We start from the raw sequence: 18,736 nt of genomic DNA, 5'->3' as shown, positions 1-18,736 counted from the left end.
TAACTGTCAAGCAGTCCTTGCCAAAGTATAACGTGGTTGATCATCATTTCAGTCCTTGTTTGGGGAAGGGGGGGTTCTGGTTATCATTGTTATCCCTAACCAGAATAAACAAGTCTTCTTGCCTGGTGGGTGGTCTGTCGGGAGCTGCTATCATTCCTTAGCAATCACTTGAGGTTCCTAGTTATAGAGATATTATTCATCAGTCCTGTCCTTCCTGGAATCTAAGACGAACACAAAGTGACTGAGGAGAGAATAGCTTAGAGCAAAACACATGCAAAATGGACGCAGAGATGCCAAGCTTTTCCTTAATTCACAGGCTCAAGTAAGGAGTCAATACAGAGGCCTTACAGAGGCCTTGGTGCAAGTTCCTAACCATGGGAGGGAGGAGGGGGGTCTTTGTTGAGAGGCTAATCTTTGTTGAATGTCTGTGTAACCATGAGCTAGCCACTGTGGCTCTAAGTGGGTGAAAGATACCTCATCAGTTACCCAGCAAGTACTGTGTTGACTGTTAGTGTGACACAGGCATGGTCACAGAGGAGGGAATAATGAACACAGAATCTGGTCTCTTAAGACTCACAGTATTCATTCAGATTCTACTCAGTCCACTCCAGAAAAAAAAGGTGGGAGAGAGGCAGGATCAATTATTATGCCATAAAACCCTCTGTCTCAGACACCCTTCTCATTCTCCTAGTTCATTGGCTGGAAGCCTCAGTCTTGAAGAATGTGCATTGCAGCTTTCCATCTTGCCACCTATCCAGTGTCTAAGACTCTGACTTATGCCGTTGCCAGTCTTCTCCCTGGCTACCTCCTCAAGAGCCAGCTGCTATGCGTCTTAGCAAGGGCTGAATTCCATTCCACTGACACTGAAGGGCTCCTTTCCTGAGAGAGTGACGGGAGATAAGGCCAGAGTGTGGCCTGGAGCCTGTAGGCTAATGGCAAGATAGATAACACTCTGACTTCTCAAAGTTGCAGGAGCAAACAAGTAAAGGATTCCTATAAAAAGAAGTGAGGCTGGGAAGAAAGGGAAGGAAGGAATAAGATTATAGGTGGGTGATAGCCAACTGGTTAAAATGAGAACCTTTACATTCCAGTAAGGAATTTGGATTATCAGGTTGTGTGTAGGTGGTACTTTGAACAGAGCAAGTAGGTCCCCTACTCAGATCTCGGTTTAAGATCTTGTCAAAGAGATGAGAGATCAAAAAGGCCTGGAGACTGGAAATGTCAGTGTCAGTGGTAGGGGTAGATAATACAGCTCTTAACTCCAGCCATGGATAAAATCAGCTATATAATTTATGAGACAAAAATGCAAGGATCCTTCTACAAAAATTAAGAATCACCAGTATCCTGGCTTGAGTGCTGTTAGCTTTTTTTCACACAATGCTGGCACTCTACCGCTTGAGCCACAGCTCCACTTCCAGCTTTTGCTGGTTAATTGGAGATAAGAGAGTTTCTACCCAGGCTGGCTTCAAATTACTTATTTGGATATCAGCTTCCTGAGTAGCTTGGATTACTGGCCTGACCTTAATTTATTCTTGGAAGTTTCCTCCGCCTACCATCTCTAGGAGACCTTCCTTAGCACCATCCCCGCTTTCCCATTCATCCCGGGTGCTCATCTATGTGATCACAGAGTCTTAAAGAGGCTCCAGGATGGACCAGACCTCCCCTCTGGATTGAAGGAGGGCGACTGACAGCAACACCTGCTCACACTGGTGTAGCCAGCACCCAGCAACTCAACACTGAACATAGTCCATGGCATGCTTCTCAGGGGTGTGTGGCTCCAGGGTGAAAACAGTGCAATCAGACAAACAGGCCCCCAAAAGGGCAGGTTGTAGGGAAGGCTGGGACATATAAGGTCAAAACATCAAGATCCCCCTGGCAGTGTGAGGACAGAGGCTTTTAGGGAGGAGGTGTGGAGAACTAGTAGGGGCTGAACTGGAACTCTCAGTCCTATAGATGGGGGGTTGGATGGCGTTTACAGGTCAGTTGTGACCACAAGCAATCTGGGCTATCCCGATTGATTACATTTGATTTCATCATTTGATTTCTGCTTTCTTCTAAAAGTTGTAATCGAGCCTGTCTAGAAGTGGCAGCAGCTCCAGCCCAAGATTTAAAATGGCTAGTTCTGGGCAGAGATGTTTCCACCTTACATATCCCACAGCCAGCTTGTTGAACTGGCCCTCCACCAACCTTCCCCAGTAATGGGGACGGGAAACCCGGAGCTCCCACAGGAAATGGCAATGAACAAGACAGCCTGGGATTACATTTGATCCACAGATAATCCCCCCACCACCACACAAATCCAGAAGCCACCTGGACAGCATTTCACTGGACTGAGCTGCTTGTTCACATTCGCATTGATGCGCCTGCTGAATTCATCCAATTTTTCTGGGAACCAGAAGACAGCTCCTCCATTTATTGTTTCTTTCAGTCCTTCTGAGGGAAGGATCCACCCACCTCGACTCTCCATTTTTTATATTTAGCAGCTTTTTAGTATGGGACATTTTCAAATATACACACACACATATATGCACATTTGAAATTATATATGGAGAAGATGTTGTCATGAAGCGGCGTAGATTATCCTGCATTTTCCCACCCCGGTGGCAATCTCAGATAACAACTCTCTACCACTCAGACAAGGGCAGGAGCCTGTTTGGGCCTCATCCGGGATCTCTGCCTGGCGCCCGGCGGCGCCCCGGCGCTGCCCCCCACCAGCTTCTCCGCCCACGTCCATTCCACTAGAAGCCTTCTCATCGGTTTCCTCCCGTTCCCGCACAGCGTGGGTCACCGCGGGTTCGGTGGCGTTCCTGACAACCCACAGGCGGTCCCGGGTGATGCTCGAGTGAGTCCCGGCGCGAAGCCTCGGAGAGAATCAGCAGGCGCCTTCCACTTCCTCCTCTCTCTCTCTCTCTCTCTGACTAACGCACCCGCCTCGCGCCTCCCGCTCCGGGGGGTGGAGGCGGGAGTTGCGGCGCCCCGCCCCCAAGAGGGCGTGGCCGTGCGCGAAGGGGGCGTGTCCATACCCATATTTGGCCTTATATGGGCAGCCACGTCACAGCACGCGTACTCATTCACATAAAACGCCGGGCGGCTGGCGGAATCCCCGGCTTGTGGAGACAGCGAGTGGTTGAGGCCGGCTGCCGGGAGCGTGCGGCGCGGGAAAGAGCAATAGAGCGGCTCTCACCGGCGCCCCGCGAGTGGCCCTCCCGTTCCTCGCCCGCCGGCACCCTGGCCGTGGGCACTTGCGGAGCGCTTGGCGCGGGGCCGCTGGGCAGCAGCAGCAGCGGCGGCGGCGGCGGCGGCGGCATGAAGGTCACGTCGCTTGACGGACGCCAGCTGCGCAAGATGCTCCGCAAGGAGGCGGCGGCGCGCTGCGTGGTGCTGGACTGCCGGCCCTACCTGGCGTTCGCCGCCTCGAGCGTGCGCGGCTCCCTCAACGTCAACCTCAACTCGGTGGTGCTGCGGCGGGCCCGGGGTGGCGCGGTGTCGGCGCGCTACGTGCTGCCCGACGAGGCGGCGCGCGCGCGGCTGCTGCAGGAGGGCGGCGGCGGCGTGGCGGCCGTGGTGGTGCTGGACCAGGGCAGCCGCCACTGGCAGAAGCTTCGCGAAGAGAGCGCCGCGCGCGTGGTGCTCACCTCGCTGCTGGCCTGCCTGCCGGCCGGCCCACGAGTCTACTTCCTCAAAGGTGAGCGCCGGGGCCCGCTCGGGGTCCCCTCCCTGCGCGGGGCGTCCGGCCGCCGCCACCCCGGGTGTGTGTGTGGGGGGGTCCTGGAGAGCCACCCCGAGGCTTGGACGTGCGCCCGGGCGGGCTCGGCCACACGCCGGCGTCCCGAGTCTTTTCCCCCCTCCTCGCCCGCGTTCCTCGAAAGCATCCCGCGGCTCCAGGTGGGACCCGGCCTGCGCTACCCGGTGGGTCGGGGGCCGTGGGGCGGCCGCGGCGTGGTCGCCCTGTGCGCACCCGGGGTTGGCCCGCTGTCTCTGGTGGCAGAGCCCGGAGCCTTCCGTGTAGACGGCAGTCGTGCAGGACTTGGCGTCCTGGTGGCCCCATTCCTTCCCGCCTAAATCATGACAGTGCTGACTCCCGAGTCTTCACCTGCTCCTCTTGACCCTGGCGGGGCCTCTCCTCTTTCCATTTTATTCGACCGCTTTTTTTTTTTTTTAATATTGTTCTCCCGGCCTCCACTTCTCCCACCCTCCTAGACTCCTTTCTCAAGCCCAATTTGGAGCTGACAGGCTGCCCACCCCTCCCCGATCAGGATTATCCCCTAAGAGTACGGGCCTGCCCCGGCGTTGGGGGAGCAGGGGAAGGGGCCATGGCCCAGCCGGCCTGGATCTGGGAGACTCGGGGACTGTGTGGTGTGGAGAAGATCCAGCGGCCTTTGATTTGAAGCCTCCAGTTCACCTGCTGGGGAAGATAACTTCGGTTTCCGGTGTAGGTGGGCGATAACTGAAACTGTAGAGCATTGATTTCTGGGTTGCTTCCTGTGTGTGACTGCCTTTGTAGCCTCCAATGGATGGGAGTCCCTGCCTGGGTGCAGAGGTGAGAGTTAAACCCAGGTTAGGGCCCCAAGGCCTTGACACCCCTGTTATATTGGGCTGTGATGCCGATGGGCTTCGAACCTCAGGGACAGTGAGCTGAGAGAGTTAGGAAATACACATACTGAAGGCCAGGAGAATTCCAGACGTTGGTAGGCAGCTCCCCACCCATTAGCAACTCTTGCTAATCCCATTGGGAAGATAACGGAGGTGGGTGGAGGTGGGGACTCTCGAGTCCCCAGGGGGATGGTCTTCTCCAAGCTGGTTGCCGAGCTGTTCTCTCTCCCTGGAGTGTTTGTCTGTTGTACTTAGCAATGCATACAGGAAAAGCTTCTGCCTTTCCAGCTTCCCGGAAACTCTCCTAATCCTGCCTATGATTCCCCCACCCCAGGGTTCTGAGCACACAGGAAGTAGGCAGCTTTGGAAGCTAAGAAAAATTATGTTTTAAATGGTTTCGATTTTTTTTTTTAAAGGGAGAATGGCGTGTGTGTGTGTGTGTGTGTGTGTGTTGGTACTGGGAATTGAATTCAGACTTGACCTGAAATTTATTTTTAGAGGATACAAATCCAAATGAAACTTTGAATAGCACAAAAACTGTTTAGGTGTTTGTTATGTTGTGTGTATGTGTGCAAGTTGATACTGAAGCTTGAAATCAGGGAGAGCCTGGGCGCTGTCCTAGGCTCCAAGGTTGCATTGTATTATGTAAGTCACACTTCCACTTCTGGCTTCTTTCTTCTTCTTCCTCCTTCCTTCCTTCTTCCTCCTCCTCCCTCCTCTTTCTTCTTCCTACTTCTTCCTCTTCCTCTTCTTTTTTTCTCCTCCTCCTTCTCTGAAAAATAAATATTCTATACACCCTACAACTTAACTCCACTTCCCAGAGACAGCCACTATTTTATGCTCATCTTTAGATAATTCCCTTCAGGTATCTTTAAATAATAAATTGGTTATATTTATTTCCTGTTTTGGTCTGCCTTACCAACAATGCACATTTGAATTCCCTTGTGAAAACTTGCTCCATCCTTTCTTGTTTGAACTACCATGCTAGAAGATAGACTTGTCTCCATGTTCTTGCATGTAGACTATCTTATCAGTAAAAATCATGAGGATTTCTAGGTCAAAAGAAATTCTGTGCATTTGGAATTTCAGTAGGAATTGCTGCATTTATAATAACACTATTGCTCTTCAGAGTGTTCTCAGGAAAATTCCTTTCTCTCCTGACCTGACTCAGTCCTTACTCCTAAATTCAGATTATAACTTGGTGGCATTCTGATCTTGAAACAATGCCTTTCATATTTCCTAGAGACCCTCTAAAATGAGGTGATGGAGACTCTAGTTGCATGGCCCTTGAGCTTATTTGTATAGTGTCTATCGTTCACCCCTGTTCCCCTGCCTGTCTGTGAGTTGAAGTGACTGTAAGAATCACCATGGCTTTCCATGAGTGAGGCATCAGAGAAGAATGTTCTGTCTCCACACCTCTGAGGTATGTGGGTGGAAGACAGAGCCCATCTAATCTCCTGACCCCAGTTTGAAGAGGCTGGGCCCTGTTTATCAGTCCCTCACCTACAAGGAGATTGTTTGTCTGCCTGCCTTATTTTGTCAACAGGCAAGCTGGAGTAGATCCCTACACAGTCACTTCCATCTGCCCTCCTGACAGCCAGCTCTTTAGTGGTCTATTTAAAGCCAAGAGATGAGGTGGCATAAAGGCTTCTTGCAAACTTAATCCCAGGTTTGCCACCCAAAATCACTCATTTTAGCTCCTTCTACCCAAAATATGGCCTATGCCCAGGACACCTCCAAGAATGTGTGGATCCATGTGAGTTTGGCATTTTTTGCCTCCTAGAAGAAAGGGAGCTGGGATCATGGGTATAGAGAAGCTAACCCATCAACATCTCCACCTCTACCACCCTCCCCCCTTCCATCGTCTTCCGGCCAGGCCCCTTGTCATTATGACAGGGAACATTGTCACTGTGAAGCTGTTTGTCAAAGTGACCACAGGGGAGATTGGGTGTACTAAATGGGGGTGGGGAGAATAAGCCAGGGGAAGCAGTCACGGCGGGATGACTCATTCTAGGAATTGGCTGCAACCTCTGGGAGGGAGTTGGAGACTGAAATTCATTAACCATTTGCCTGCTGCAGGGCTTTTGGGTTTAAAAAACACACACACACACACACACACACACACACACACACACACACACACTGTGCCCATCACTGAGGAGCATCAGTACAGAAAAGGGAGGCTTTTTGTGAAAGAACATGTTCTCAAAACACATACTTAATTGATGATTTGACACCAAATGAATTCTCTAGGCCAGTAAAAGACAGAGGTGGGTTTTGTGGAGGCTCTCAGAAGCAAAGTTGCATACCTTTGGTCTTCTCAGGACCAGGGTTTCACTTGGTTCTTCAGCATGTTGTGTAATGGTTCTAACAAGGCTTATCTATATATGGATGAATTTCTGTGACTGTCATTTTTAACCTTCAGTGATCTGTCTGGAGGAGCAAAAACATAATGGTCGGATTCTTCCCCACCAGTACTGACATGTCAGTGGGACACAGGAGGAGAGGGGTTGGGAGGGAAGGATAATAACTGAGTCAGAAAATGTTGAGGGTCACAAGGAGCGAGCAGAGGCAGTTTTATAGAGACTGAGAAGTTCAAGATCCTCATTCTTCCCATTTTGTGGAGAGGTTAATTAACTTTGTGACTCTGAATTAGACCTACAGGAGGGACCATCAGTAATGTTTTTTTTTAGTACCTTGGGGATGAGAAAGGACCAGGGATTTTAGTGAGTTGGAGACCCGTTCCTTTATCAATGGAGGGGTGCCATCTGTATATGGTTCTGCGTTGCGCACAGTCCAGGGAAGAGCCAATTTAGAAGTGTTGTAATGAATGGTTTTGCATAGCCATATCTTCATTTTAGATACACAAGATAGAAAATAGCTTTGTTTTCTGGCAGGTTTTGGTTAATATTTGCCACATGCCAAGTAATTGCTTTCACGGTTTGTTAACTTTGGTAGGCACATAAAGTTAATCATTGCCTCTGAACTAGAGGCTTCTAGAAGTGATGGAGTGATGTGTGGGTGTGCGTGTGCACATGTGTATAGAGCCCATTTCTGTCCTAAAACTGCTTGATGGTTTTGATTGGTTTTATATCACTGGATTAGGTTAACAGTTTCTTTTTTCTTTAAACGAATGCACATTGTAGTACTGACTAATGGTGGCTCTTTTCGACAACCTCAGCAACCAATGGCTTTATCCGTCTCACTTTTTTCTTTACTTGCTTGTTCATTTTTTTCAGGAGGATATGAGACCTTCTACTCAGAATACCCTGAGTGTTGCGTGGATGTAAAACCCATCTCACAAGAGAAAATTGAGAGTGAAAGGGCCCTCATCAACCAGTGTGGAAAGCCAGTTCTCAGCCTCAGCTACCGGCCAGCTTATGACCAGGTATGTGGTTTCTAGCTCTGCCTCCTCCAATGTTCTGCCACCTGTGCCTGCTTACATTCACTCTAGCTCAGAGGCTTGCCAACCTGAGTTTCCATCCAAAGAAATAAACAGGCATCCTTCCAGTTCACAGACCAGCAAGAGCCAGCAAGCTACAGGATGCTGGGCAGCTTCTAAAGAAGTGGGGAAGTGAGTTAAAATGTCAGTGGATGGCTTGGATGGTTCAGAGAATCAGGGAAACCCTGGTTTAGGTTTCCCTGAAGTCGTGTCAGAGCTGCCGCTCAAGCTTTTTTGTTTTTGTAATTGTAAATAAGCCACAGTTTCTACACACCCAACTGTAGGTGTGTGTTGGTATTTTTATCTGAAATGGATGGATAGAGAAAGGTGGGTAGGATTCTCTGAGGTTGGTTTTTGCTTTGTCTTTTTTTTTTTTTTTGCCAGTACTGGGCTTGAGCTCAGAGCCTAAGCACCTGAGCACTGTCCTTAAACTTTCTCAAGGCTAGAGCTCTACCACTTGAGCCTCAGCACCACTTCTGGCTTTTTTTTTTTTTTCCCTATGTATGTGATACCAAGGAATCGAACCCTGGTCTTCATGCATGCTAGGCAAGCACTCTACCATAACTAGGCCAAACTCCTAGCCCTTGTTTTTTTTTTTAAAAAAAAAAGGGTCTCACTATGTAGTTACTCAGGTAAGCCCTGAATTCATGATCTGCTTACCTCAGTCTCCTGAGTGTTGGGATTACAGACATTGTACCACTCTGCCTAGCTCTCCCAGAGGGTTTCTGATGCCTAAAATTCTATAAATATACCAGAGCAGATCAAAAGGCATTAGGGAGTTTTGTGGTTCTATTAATGTGTGGGTTTCTTTTTCCTTCTAAAAGCTGGGTCTTGTGACAACTCCTTAAAGGTTAGAGAATTACCTGGCAAGAGGTAGGAAAATAAGGAAAAGGCAAATGAGAATCTGGAACTGGCAGAAACTAGAGCTCAGACCCCTACCATACCACTTCACACATGATGGAGGAATCATCAGGTGTCATGGGAACAACCACCTACAGTGAGATGGGTTCTATGTGAAGGCTCCTACAGCTTAGTGGCCTTGCACTCAGAACCCCTTCTTTTTTTTTTACCTCCCTGTTCTGGTTCTTCTAAGGACCTCTTGTTCTCCAGGTGCTCCTTCTTTGGCACCTGAGTTGGGGGAGCTTTTCAGACTCCTCTCCCACCTCCCAAAACAAGCACACAGCCTAAGGCAAGCTTTCTAGATGCCGCTATAAACACCAGTCTTTACTTTGGGCACAGCTCCATCCCAGGACAGACTTCCAAGAAAAACCAGATGGCCTTGTCCTGAATAGGATCCTTGGTCAGGAAGCCTGGTTAGCCTGGCTGGGTACCAGGGTTGTGATTGTGTTTATTTCTTGAAGAACCTCATCTTGCTATTGACCTTTGAATTGGAAGATCAGGCTGAGCTGGAGGTTTGTGTTGTTTAGGTTGTGCTTTGCCCATTTCTCAGAAAGTGAAAGAGAAATAAGAATTTGTGGTGGTTGCGGAAGCACAGCAGACTTTGGCCACCTGAGGGTGGGTGGAGAGCCCTGTGCCTCTTCAAGACTCATCTGGGAAATCCCTGAGTGCTACTTCTTAGAAACTCTTCTGTACTCATAGAGGGCAGCCCAGGCCACTGCTGCCCTTTGTGGTTTCTGAGGGTCATTGGTGTCTTCCTCTTGAGTCTAGAGAAGATTTAGAAACAGAAATATGCCAAGTGCAGTGGCTCATGCCTATAACCTTAGGCAAAAAGTGGAGTTGGAAATGTAACTAAGGTGGTAGGGTGCCTGCCACTGAGTGTAAAGCGTGTTTGAGTTAGAGTCTCATCTTAGAAGAGAAAAGAAGAAAAACCAGAGACCCCCCATCTTAGACAAGTACAGTGGGGCACAACTATTGGTAACTACGTGATGGGGATGATGGGAGCATTGCTGTCTGTTGGAGGCCAGCCCTAGCCCCAAATACAAACCTAGCTGGAAAATTACTAGAACAAAAAAAAGGGTGGAGCTCTAGCTCGGGTGGTAGAGCACCAGCCTAGCAAACTGAAGGCCCTGAGTTCAAACTCTAGTATTGCCAAAATAAGAAAGGGAAAGAAATTTAATTTCAGGAATATGTTAGACCAAGCTCTAGGGAAAGTTGGATGGAGATCCTAGGCCTGATCAGTCAGCACTTTCCAGGCTGCCAGGAGAGAGAGAGGTCTTATCGCTGTGTTTCCTGCCTCCTCGAGGAGGGGCTGTTGATGCTAGTTGGTGGAGACCCAGAGTCAGTGGGTGAGTGAAATTGGGCATGGATCTCTGACCCCCCCTTGCTGAAGAACTATCTGGTGTTTTCCTCCCAGCTAACCAGAGGGAAGCTGTGCCAGGGAAAAGAACTGCTGGGATTTACTAGATCCTTATCTGCCCTGTGTCTTCCCCAGGGTGAGCAGCTATGTCCGGTGTATTTATCTAGTCTTCAACGGCAGATGAAAATGGCAGCTTCATAACATGCCAGGTTTTCTGTATCCATTATCCTATTTCTGTCTTACCATTTATCCTGAAGGGATAATAAGTGCTATACCATTTATCCTGAAGGGATAATAAGTGCTATTGCTTGTACTTTATAGATGAAGGTTCAGGGGTCAGAGAACTGCCCAAGGTCATGTCAAGGAAGCAGGCCGGGCGCTGCACACCATACTGGGAGTGCGGCGCTGCTCGATGTGGGTGCGAGAGGGCTTCAGAGTGTTACGCCCTTAGCCATTGCCACCGTAGGTGCTACTGAAAATATTAGTGGTTATTATTATTAACCATATGTAAAATCCTCTGTAACTTTGTGTATATGTGTCCGTGAGTGCGTGCACACACTCACACTGCTACCGAGGCTTGAGTGCTTGGCCCTTTTGCTCAAGGCTGGTACTCTACCACTTGAGTAAACAGAGAATCTGCCTACTGCCAGTCTCTGGTCCCTTTCTCTGCCATGCATCTGAGTTTCCATCCTACTTTTATTCCAGGACAGGAAATGGATGTCGTGGGAAAGGCTCCCAGGGACTCAGCCACTGCCCCACTCCTCCCCAGCACAGTGTTTCCCCCTAAATCTCAAGGTTCCACTGGCTTTTTCTTTATTTTTTTTTTAATTTTAATTTTTTGCCAGTTGTGGGGCTTGAACTCATAGCCTGAGCACTATCCTTGGACTTTTCTCAGGTCTAGAGCCCTACCCACTTCCAACTTTTTTTTTTTTCTATGTATGTGGTATTGAGGAATCAAACCCGGGTCTTCGTGCATGCTAGGCAAGCACTCTACCACTAGGCCAAACTCCCAGCCTCCACTGGCTTTTTCTTGTCACCGCTGAGTCCTGTGAGTCCAGATTGCTGGAGGCTAACTAGTGTTCTTTCCCATTTCACCTGGAGTAGACAGGTTCTGGTGCTCCCTCCCAAGTTGAAGCCTCGCCGACCCTCGTGCCCTATGTGAAGTAGGTCAAAGGCTGGGGAACCCCTCTGCTTGTGGTCTAACTGCTTTTTTAGGCTACAGATTCTTGGCAGGTAGTGGTTATCCACTTCTAAGAAGTATACTTTTTTTGAGAAGTGGGGATGATGACACATTTTATCACCTCTAAATCTAGATTATTTTAGTCTTAACGGTGTCTTGGGGTTGAGGAAATAATACTATATAAAATGTCAAGGTTGGGCCCAGTATAGTGGTGACTCAGTGCCTATAGGAAGGCAAAAACCAGGAGGATACAGTTTAATTAAGGCTAGCCTAGGCAAAAAGTAAGACAGAATCTCAACCCAAAAGCTGGGCACAGTGGAATACACCTGTCATCCCATTATGATAGAAGTTTAATTACAAAAATAGTGGTCCAGTCCACCCCAGGAAAGGATATGAGATCCTCTCCAAAAACAAGTAAATTTGGGCCAGGAGCATAGCCTAGTGGTAGAGTCCTTGCCTATCATACACAAAGCCCTAGGTTTGATTCCTCAGTAGCACATACATAAAAAAAAGCCAGAAGTGGTGCTTTGGTTCAAGTGGTAGAGCTCTAGCCTTGAGAAAACCCAAGCACAGTGCCCAAGCCCTGAATTCAAACCCCAGGACTGGCAAAACAAAAAAAGTGGTGGTACCCAGATGGTGGTATTAGGTGGTACTCAATGGTAGAACACCTGCCTAGTAAGTGCAAAGCCCTGAGTTAGAATCCCAGTGCTGCAAAGCAAAAAACAAAAACAAACAAACAAACCATAGGTTATAAAGAGGGGAGCTCACCTTGTCAAACCCTTCTCCATTTTATCTGGAGAAACTGAAGGTTTTCTCTGATGGCAGTTTGAACTTGAGTGCTGGCCTTTCTATCACATCATATCACACCACTTCTCATCCTGGTTAGCACAGGAAGGCTGAGGACCTGTCTCCTCAGTACATAACCCCTCCTCCAAAGAAAGAAATTCTGTGCCATGTGGGTTTTGCTGTCTCTGAATCACAAGGCAGTCACGTAGGCTAGAGAGTGTGCCAGGATGAAGGTGCCACCCACTCAGGGCTCAACTACCCTGCTCTGAACTGTTTCTACTTGTAAACCAGAAAGAGAACCTCCCACCTGAAGAGACAAATAGATCAGGCTTTGTTTTTTGTTTGTTTGGGGGGGGGTAATGGATAAGGGGAAGGATGGGATTGAATTCAGGGCCTTATACTTGCTAGGGACTCTTAACACTTGAGCAGCCATGCCTCCAGACACTTATGCCTTGGTTGACCCACTTGTGCTTCCCCATGTCACTGGCATGACAGCCCTGTGCTACTTCACTCAGCCATTGTGCTTCCTCTACAGCTGGGGTAATAGGTGTATGCCTAGCCATTGGTTGAGATGAAGTCTCAAGAATCTTGATGCTGGGGCCCGGGAGCGTGGCCTAGTGGTAGAGTGCTTGCCCCGCATGCATGAAGCCCTGGGTTCAATTTCTCAGTACCACATACACAGAAAAAGCTGGAAGTAGTGCTGTGGCTCATTTGGTAAAGTGCTAACCTTGAGGAAAGCTCAAGGACAGTACTCAGGCCCTGAGTTCAAGCCCCACGACTTAAGTGGTAGAGTGCTTGCCTTGAGAATGCACAAGGACAGTGTCCAAGGCTTAAGTTCAAGCCCCAGGACTGGCAAAAAAAAAAAAAAAGAAAGAAGAACCTTTATGCCTCACCTGATCTTGAACCATAGTCCATGGATTCTCATCTCATAAGTAGCTAGGATCACAGTCTTGAGCCACCTGGCTAAACTTGGTTGTTTCTTTTCTTTTTGCTTCTTAAAAATGAACCTAGGTCAGCCCAGTGCAGTGGCTCACTCCTGTAATCCTCGCTACTCAAGAGGGTGAGATCTAAGGATTGCGGTTCAAAACCAGCCCTGGCGCTAAAGAACACGAGACCCTTACCTCTAATTAACCACTAGAAAACAGGAAATGGGGCTGTGGCTCAGGGGATAGAATGGTAGTAGCCTTGAGCTGAAGAGCTCAGGGACAGCACCAAGGCCCAGAGTTCAAGCCCAATGATCGACAGGGAACAAAAAAGAACCAACTCATCCATTATTTCTTGGATGTTCTTTGTCTCTGCTTCTAGGGTGGCCCTGTTGAAATCCTTCCCTTCCTCTATCTTGGAAGTGCCTACCATGCATCCAAGTGCGAGTTCCTCGCCAACCTGCACATCACAGCCCTGCTGAATGTCTCCCGCCGGACCTCTGAGGCCTGCACAACCCACCTACACTACAAATGGATCCCTGTGGAAGACAGTCACACGGCTGACATTAGCTCTCATTTTCAAGAAGCAATAGACTTCATTGGTAGGTTCAACCATCCTCTCTCTGAAACCCTTGTAGTTTGCATTCTTCTCTGAGTATCCTGATGGGGCCTACAGCTCAGAAAGAAGTGTCTTGCCCATGCGACCGCTCAGCATTGAGGCCAAGAACACACACAGCTACCAGAAAGGCAGAGTGGAGGATTTGCTATTAATAGGAGCTTTAATTTGTAAGAGAAATGAATTAATATAATTTTATGGCAATACTCACTGGCACTCTTGTTGTTTCTAGCTGGGCAGTAGCAGAGTGTCAGTACGTAATGCTCCACATGAGGAACGCAGGGGAAGAACTCCTTAGCTGTGCTTCTACGTAGGTTGGGATATTTTTAAAAGCAAACAGAAGGATGGAGCACTACTTACTCACGGAGCCTCGAGGGCCCCAGCAGCTTTCCACAGTTCTGGCAAACGGCTTTGGAGGCAATTTGTTTTGCATTTTCAGCTAATTTTGGATTAAAGATAGCACTTGACTCAAACTCCTTGCTTTGTGCACTAAAGAATTGGCATCTTTTGTATCCTGGCTGCCCTCCTGTGAAGCGGTTTACCATTTACTCATATGCAAGCCTGAACACTGAGGCCTTGGCCTCTGCAGCCCTCTGCCTTCACAGGCATTGATGTTGGGGTTTCCAGACACAAAGGGCTGCCTGGATTGTGCCCCATCCTTCCTACATCCATCTCCCTGGGGGACTGGCCTGGTTTCATATCTTTTTTGTTTCAGTGGTAAATGCTATCCTTTTCCTTAGGCCTCCTTTCTCTTTTTTTTTTTTTTTTTTTTTTTCCGCTTTACCTTTTTGGATCAGTCATGGGGCTTGGGCACTGAGCTCTTTTTGCTCAAGGCTAGCACTCTACCACTTGGAGCCACAGCACACATCCAATTTTCTGGTGGTTAATTGGAAATAAAGAGTCTCATGGACTTTTCTTCCTTGGCTATCTTTGAACTGTGATCCTCAAATCTCAGCCTCCTAAGTAGCAAGGATTACAGGCATGAGCCACTATCACCCAGCCTGCTTTCTATTTAACTAGCCTAGTTGTTGGAAATAAGATGAGAGACTTTTCTGTGTCTTGTTCTAAGAGAAGTTGGAGGGAGAAGGCAGGAAGGCACAGTGATAATTACTGAGTGCAGGAAGCAATTACAAGATCCCCTTCACCACACATGATTTATGCTTCACAGGAAACCCTGACAAGATACTCACCAGAGGCAAAAGACTAAGCCTATCCTGATCTCCCAAACCTTTGTGTTGATCCCTCTGGCACCTGAGTGCAACCAAAATGATGGGTTCTGGGTGGGAACCTTGACTTGTTCTCTCTGTGCCTGGGAAGGCCCTGCCCTTCTTTCTCAACCTGTTATTTAATTACCTAGATAGCTACTGAATGAAGTCACGAAGCCTGCCCCCATCCAGCTCTCAGAATCAGCTCTCCCACCCTTAGTGTGTTTTGTGTTGGTGTGATATGTTCTTGTATACTGCCACACAAAAACTTACAGTATTTTGAAAGCATAGGAGACTTGTCTTCCCAAGTGTCCTATCCTGCTGATAGAAGGAGGGACTGGACTTCCCCAGTGGCCTTGTACTGAGCCCTCCCACCAGAAGGTCCTGTGGGAGGCAGCTCCTGAGGTGGAGGGAAGGTCCAGAAGCAGAGGATTCCAGATCTTTTTCATTCCTGTTAAGCCCTGGAAGCCAGCAGGGGAGCCAAGGAAAATAAGAGTCACAGTGAATTCTATGATCCTCGGGACTTGGGTCTCCTCCTTTGAACTACATCACAGGAGCTTTTGTTACAGGTTTATTTGTTTCTTTTGAATTGATAGACTCAGTACCTCTAGCCAGCTGTCCTTTGAGGGGATGGTATTGTTTAGCATCTCTTCCTGACCCATCAGAAATTTTATGTTTTAGATATTGCATATTCATTAGCAGACTTCTTGAACACAGGGCCGGTAGGAATGAGGGGATTGGCTTTTTCCCTCACCACTGCTCTTTGCTTTTGTATACTGTGGCATTACATAGTATTGGCTGTATCTAACTTCCTGTAAGTTACAGAGTTTCTTATTTTGATTTGATAATGCACCTTCTTTTATCTCATCCCATTTTTAGCAGTGTAGTTCTGTTTGGCTAGGCCTGTAGAACAGGAAAGGAGGGGCTTTCTTCTGTCACTGAGCTTGAAAGTGCTAACTGATGATAGTTTTATAGCATTGCCTCCCAATCTGGAGCAAGCTGGAGTTTGCAAAAGCCATTTATATACTCCATCTAGTAAGCGTCACTTAGTAGGGTTATAATTAGTGGCCGTGCACTATTTATTGAGAACCCTGGGAGCTTAGCATAGCCACAAGAGTTCCCAGGATGGTGACTAGGTCATTGTTATTATCCAACCTAGGCCAGGCACTGGTGGCTCATGCCACCAGCATGAGATGGCTCGTGCCATCTCAGTTTCTCAGGAAGCTGAGATCTGAGAATGCTGATTTGAAGCCAGCTGAACAGACTCTTCTCTCCAGTTAACCAGCAAAAGCTCAAAGTGGAACTCTGTGCCTCCAATAGTACAGTCCATCCTTGAGTGAAAAAGCTAAGGAACAACACCCAGACCCTGAGTTCAGCCCGCAGTACCAGCACAAGAAATCCAACCCAGAGAGGCAAGAATTGCTTCTCCACACTAGTCCTGAAGTCTGGATGCTCTAAAATAAAAACATGTATAACCACTAAAAACCTGCATGTGATTCCAAGGATTTTTCCAATGTCCTTTTTGAACCTGATCAGTAAGAACCCAAGTTAAAATGACATCCCAGGGAGGGGGGAAGGGGAGGGAAAGTGGGAAAAAAAACAAACAAACATGAGAAGAAGTATGAATGTTCAAGACGTAATGTACCCACTACCTGACGAATATAACTGTAACCCTTCTATATGTTACCTTGACAACAAAATATATATTAAAAAAAAAAAAAGACATCCCAGAATCTCCTTCAGGTCTAGCACCTCTGGTGGCAGAAGCTGCAAGTGACCTGAGGTGCATTGATAAGAATTAGAAAGCCCTACATGAGGTTAGACATGTGGGACTCCATAGCTGTATCCTCGCCAGTGAGGGTTAAAGACCAGCAGAAGTCTAGTGAACTTCCATGAGCCTGTGAAAACTAGGTCACATCAGTGTTGAATTTTCCATTCTAGTTCCAACTCATTTATCAGTCTTTCTCTCTCTTTTTTTATTTTCCCCTTCCAGACTACGTCAGGGAAAAGGGTGGTAAAGTCCTGGTCCACTGTGAGGCTGGAGTCTCGAGGTCCCCTACCATCTGCATGGCTTACCTCATGAAGACCAAGCAGTTCCGCCTGAAGGAAGCCTTCGACTACATGAAGCAGAGGAGAAGTGTGATCTCCCCCAACTTTGGCTTCATGGGCCAGCTCCTGCAGTACGAATCTGAGATCCTGCCTTCCACGCCCAAGCCCCAGCCTCCTTCCTGCCAGGGAGAGGCCACAGACTCCTCGTTTAGAGACCATTTGCAGACACTGGGCCCTGACTTGCAGGGTACCTACTGCACATTCCCTACCTCAGTGCTGACACCTATGCCCCCCCACTCGGCCGTCACCGAGCTCCACAGGAGCCCAGCGGCCACAGCCACATCCTGCTGAGACTAGGAAAGGATAGGTGCCAGCCCAGCCTCAAGAGCAACTGTGATTTTGTTTTCTAGCCCTCGTGGACATTTCATACCTGTGCAATACTGAAGACCTTCTGTCCCACCAGCCCATTGAGCTAGTGAGGGTCACCAGGCTTGCAAACAAACTTCACACCGACCTCGAGGATGGATCCTTGGGACGGAAGGAAGGCCAAGCCATTAGGAGAGCACAGTGTGTGCTGACTACTGTACTTCCAGACCCCTGCCCTCAGGATCACCCAGTCCTCTCACTTCAGAGTTGGCCTTTTCATTTCAAACATAAGGCAATAAGTCCCTGCAGCACTGAGGGAGCCAGAAGCTGCCCAAAGCTGCCGGGCCAGGAGAAAAGGCAGTTGGGAAGCCGATCCATTTTGAAGAAAGCACAATTTCCATCTTTGTTGTTGTTGTTGTTGTTTGGAACTTTGCCAGTCTCAGTGTCTGTTTCTGTCGCTTCAGGACATAAGCTGGTCACCACTTAGAAAGGTCACCCTGCTGGGTTTCCAGGCATGTGATGGGCTGGCCAAGCTGAGCCCTGAAATGGTTTTGGAGATTCCTTTGTGGCTCTGATGGAGCCAGTCGGTGGAAGGAGCTAACTATTGACTCTTCCAGGTTTCTCTTCTGCTGCAGGTTCTTCTCTGACCTTGGACTTTGGCATGACTTATTCATACTTGAACCTGTCTTGTCTCCCTCAAAGTAGCTCTGGTGTCATTCAGAAAGACTTTCAAACCATAGCCAAGAAAATGATCCTTTTGAGGTGGTGGCCATGAGTGCCCCAGGAAAAGGACTCCTGCTGTGTCCTAACATACTGCTCCTCAGCTTGCTGTCCTGTGTGCTTGTCTCTTGTCTCTTGTGATACCTGTTTCCCTCGAGGCCCCTGGGGTTGTCATCAGGCTACTGACTTGCAGGATTTACAGATTTTGCAAAGTGGTACTGATTTTTCACCTGTAGGTTATTTCTCCAGGGGAAAAGGCAATAATTTCCTAAAACCCATGTGAATGTGAAGGAAAACAGTATGTTACTGGTTGTTGTTGTTTTTATAATATAAAATAAAAATAACAAAAGATAAAAGCCTTCTCTGTGTTATTCATGAACTGTGAAGGGGAGGCACACCTTTGGACAGATACCTAGCCTGTTCTACTGGGTTTTATTTCCAGTTGAACTGTAGGGTGAGGAAGGTAGATGTGAAGCGTAGGTGTGAGGCTGTCTGTCACAACTCAGTAATCATTTTTTTCTCCTCTGGGGCTCATACTCTTGAGCTCAGGGCTGTATACTTGTTGGGAAGGCATTGTGTTTGAGAAATACCTCTAGTCA

The 18,736-nt window shown here is 48.1% G+C and overlaps 1 protein-coding gene across 1 annotated transcript; it reads left to right on the top strand.

Annotated features, from left to right (window-relative positions):
- The first annotated feature begins 3,132 nt into the window (after positions 1 to 3,132).
- Positions 3,133 to 18,493, top strand: Dusp5 (dual specificity phosphatase 5). The gene is made up of 4 exons (XM_090345907.1): positions 3,133 to 3,685; positions 7,833 to 7,981; positions 13,564 to 13,783; positions 16,996 to 18,493. Exons 1-4 carry the CDS (start codon positions 3,307 to 3,309, stop codon positions 17,400 to 17,402), a joined length of 1,155 nt encoding a protein of 384 aa, XP_090202033.1. The 5' UTR covers positions 3,133 to 3,306; the 3' UTR covers positions 17,403 to 18,493.
- Positions 18,494 to 18,736: the final 243 nt, after the last annotated feature.

The sequence above is a fragment of the Megascapheus bottae genome, chromosome 15 (genome assembly GCF_031878675.1).
Source record: "Megascapheus bottae isolate mThoBot1 chromosome 15, mThoBot2.hap1, whole genome shotgun sequence".
Taxonomy (NCBI): Eukaryota; Metazoa; Chordata; class Mammalia; order Rodentia; family Geomyidae; genus Megascapheus; species Megascapheus bottae.
The sequence above is the reverse complement of the archived record's forward strand: the minus strand, read 5'-3'. Positions and strand labels throughout refer to the sequence as shown.

What these genes read in the sequence shown, in the direction of transcription:
- Dusp5 (XM_090345907.1), top strand. Translation starts at nt 3,307, where the DNA reads ATGAAGGTCACGTCGCTTGACGGACGCCAGCTGCGCAAGATGCTCCGC. An exon ending in ACGAGTCTACTTCCTCAAAG is followed by an intron (nt 3,686 to 7,832) that starts GTGAGCGCCGGG and finishes CATTTTTTTCAG; the next exon opens with GAGGATATGAGACCTTCTAC. An exon ending in AGAAGCAATAGACTTCATTG is followed by an intron (nt 13,784 to 16,995) that starts GTAGGTTCAACC and finishes TTCCCCTTCCAG; the next exon opens with ACTACGTCAGGGAAAAGGGT.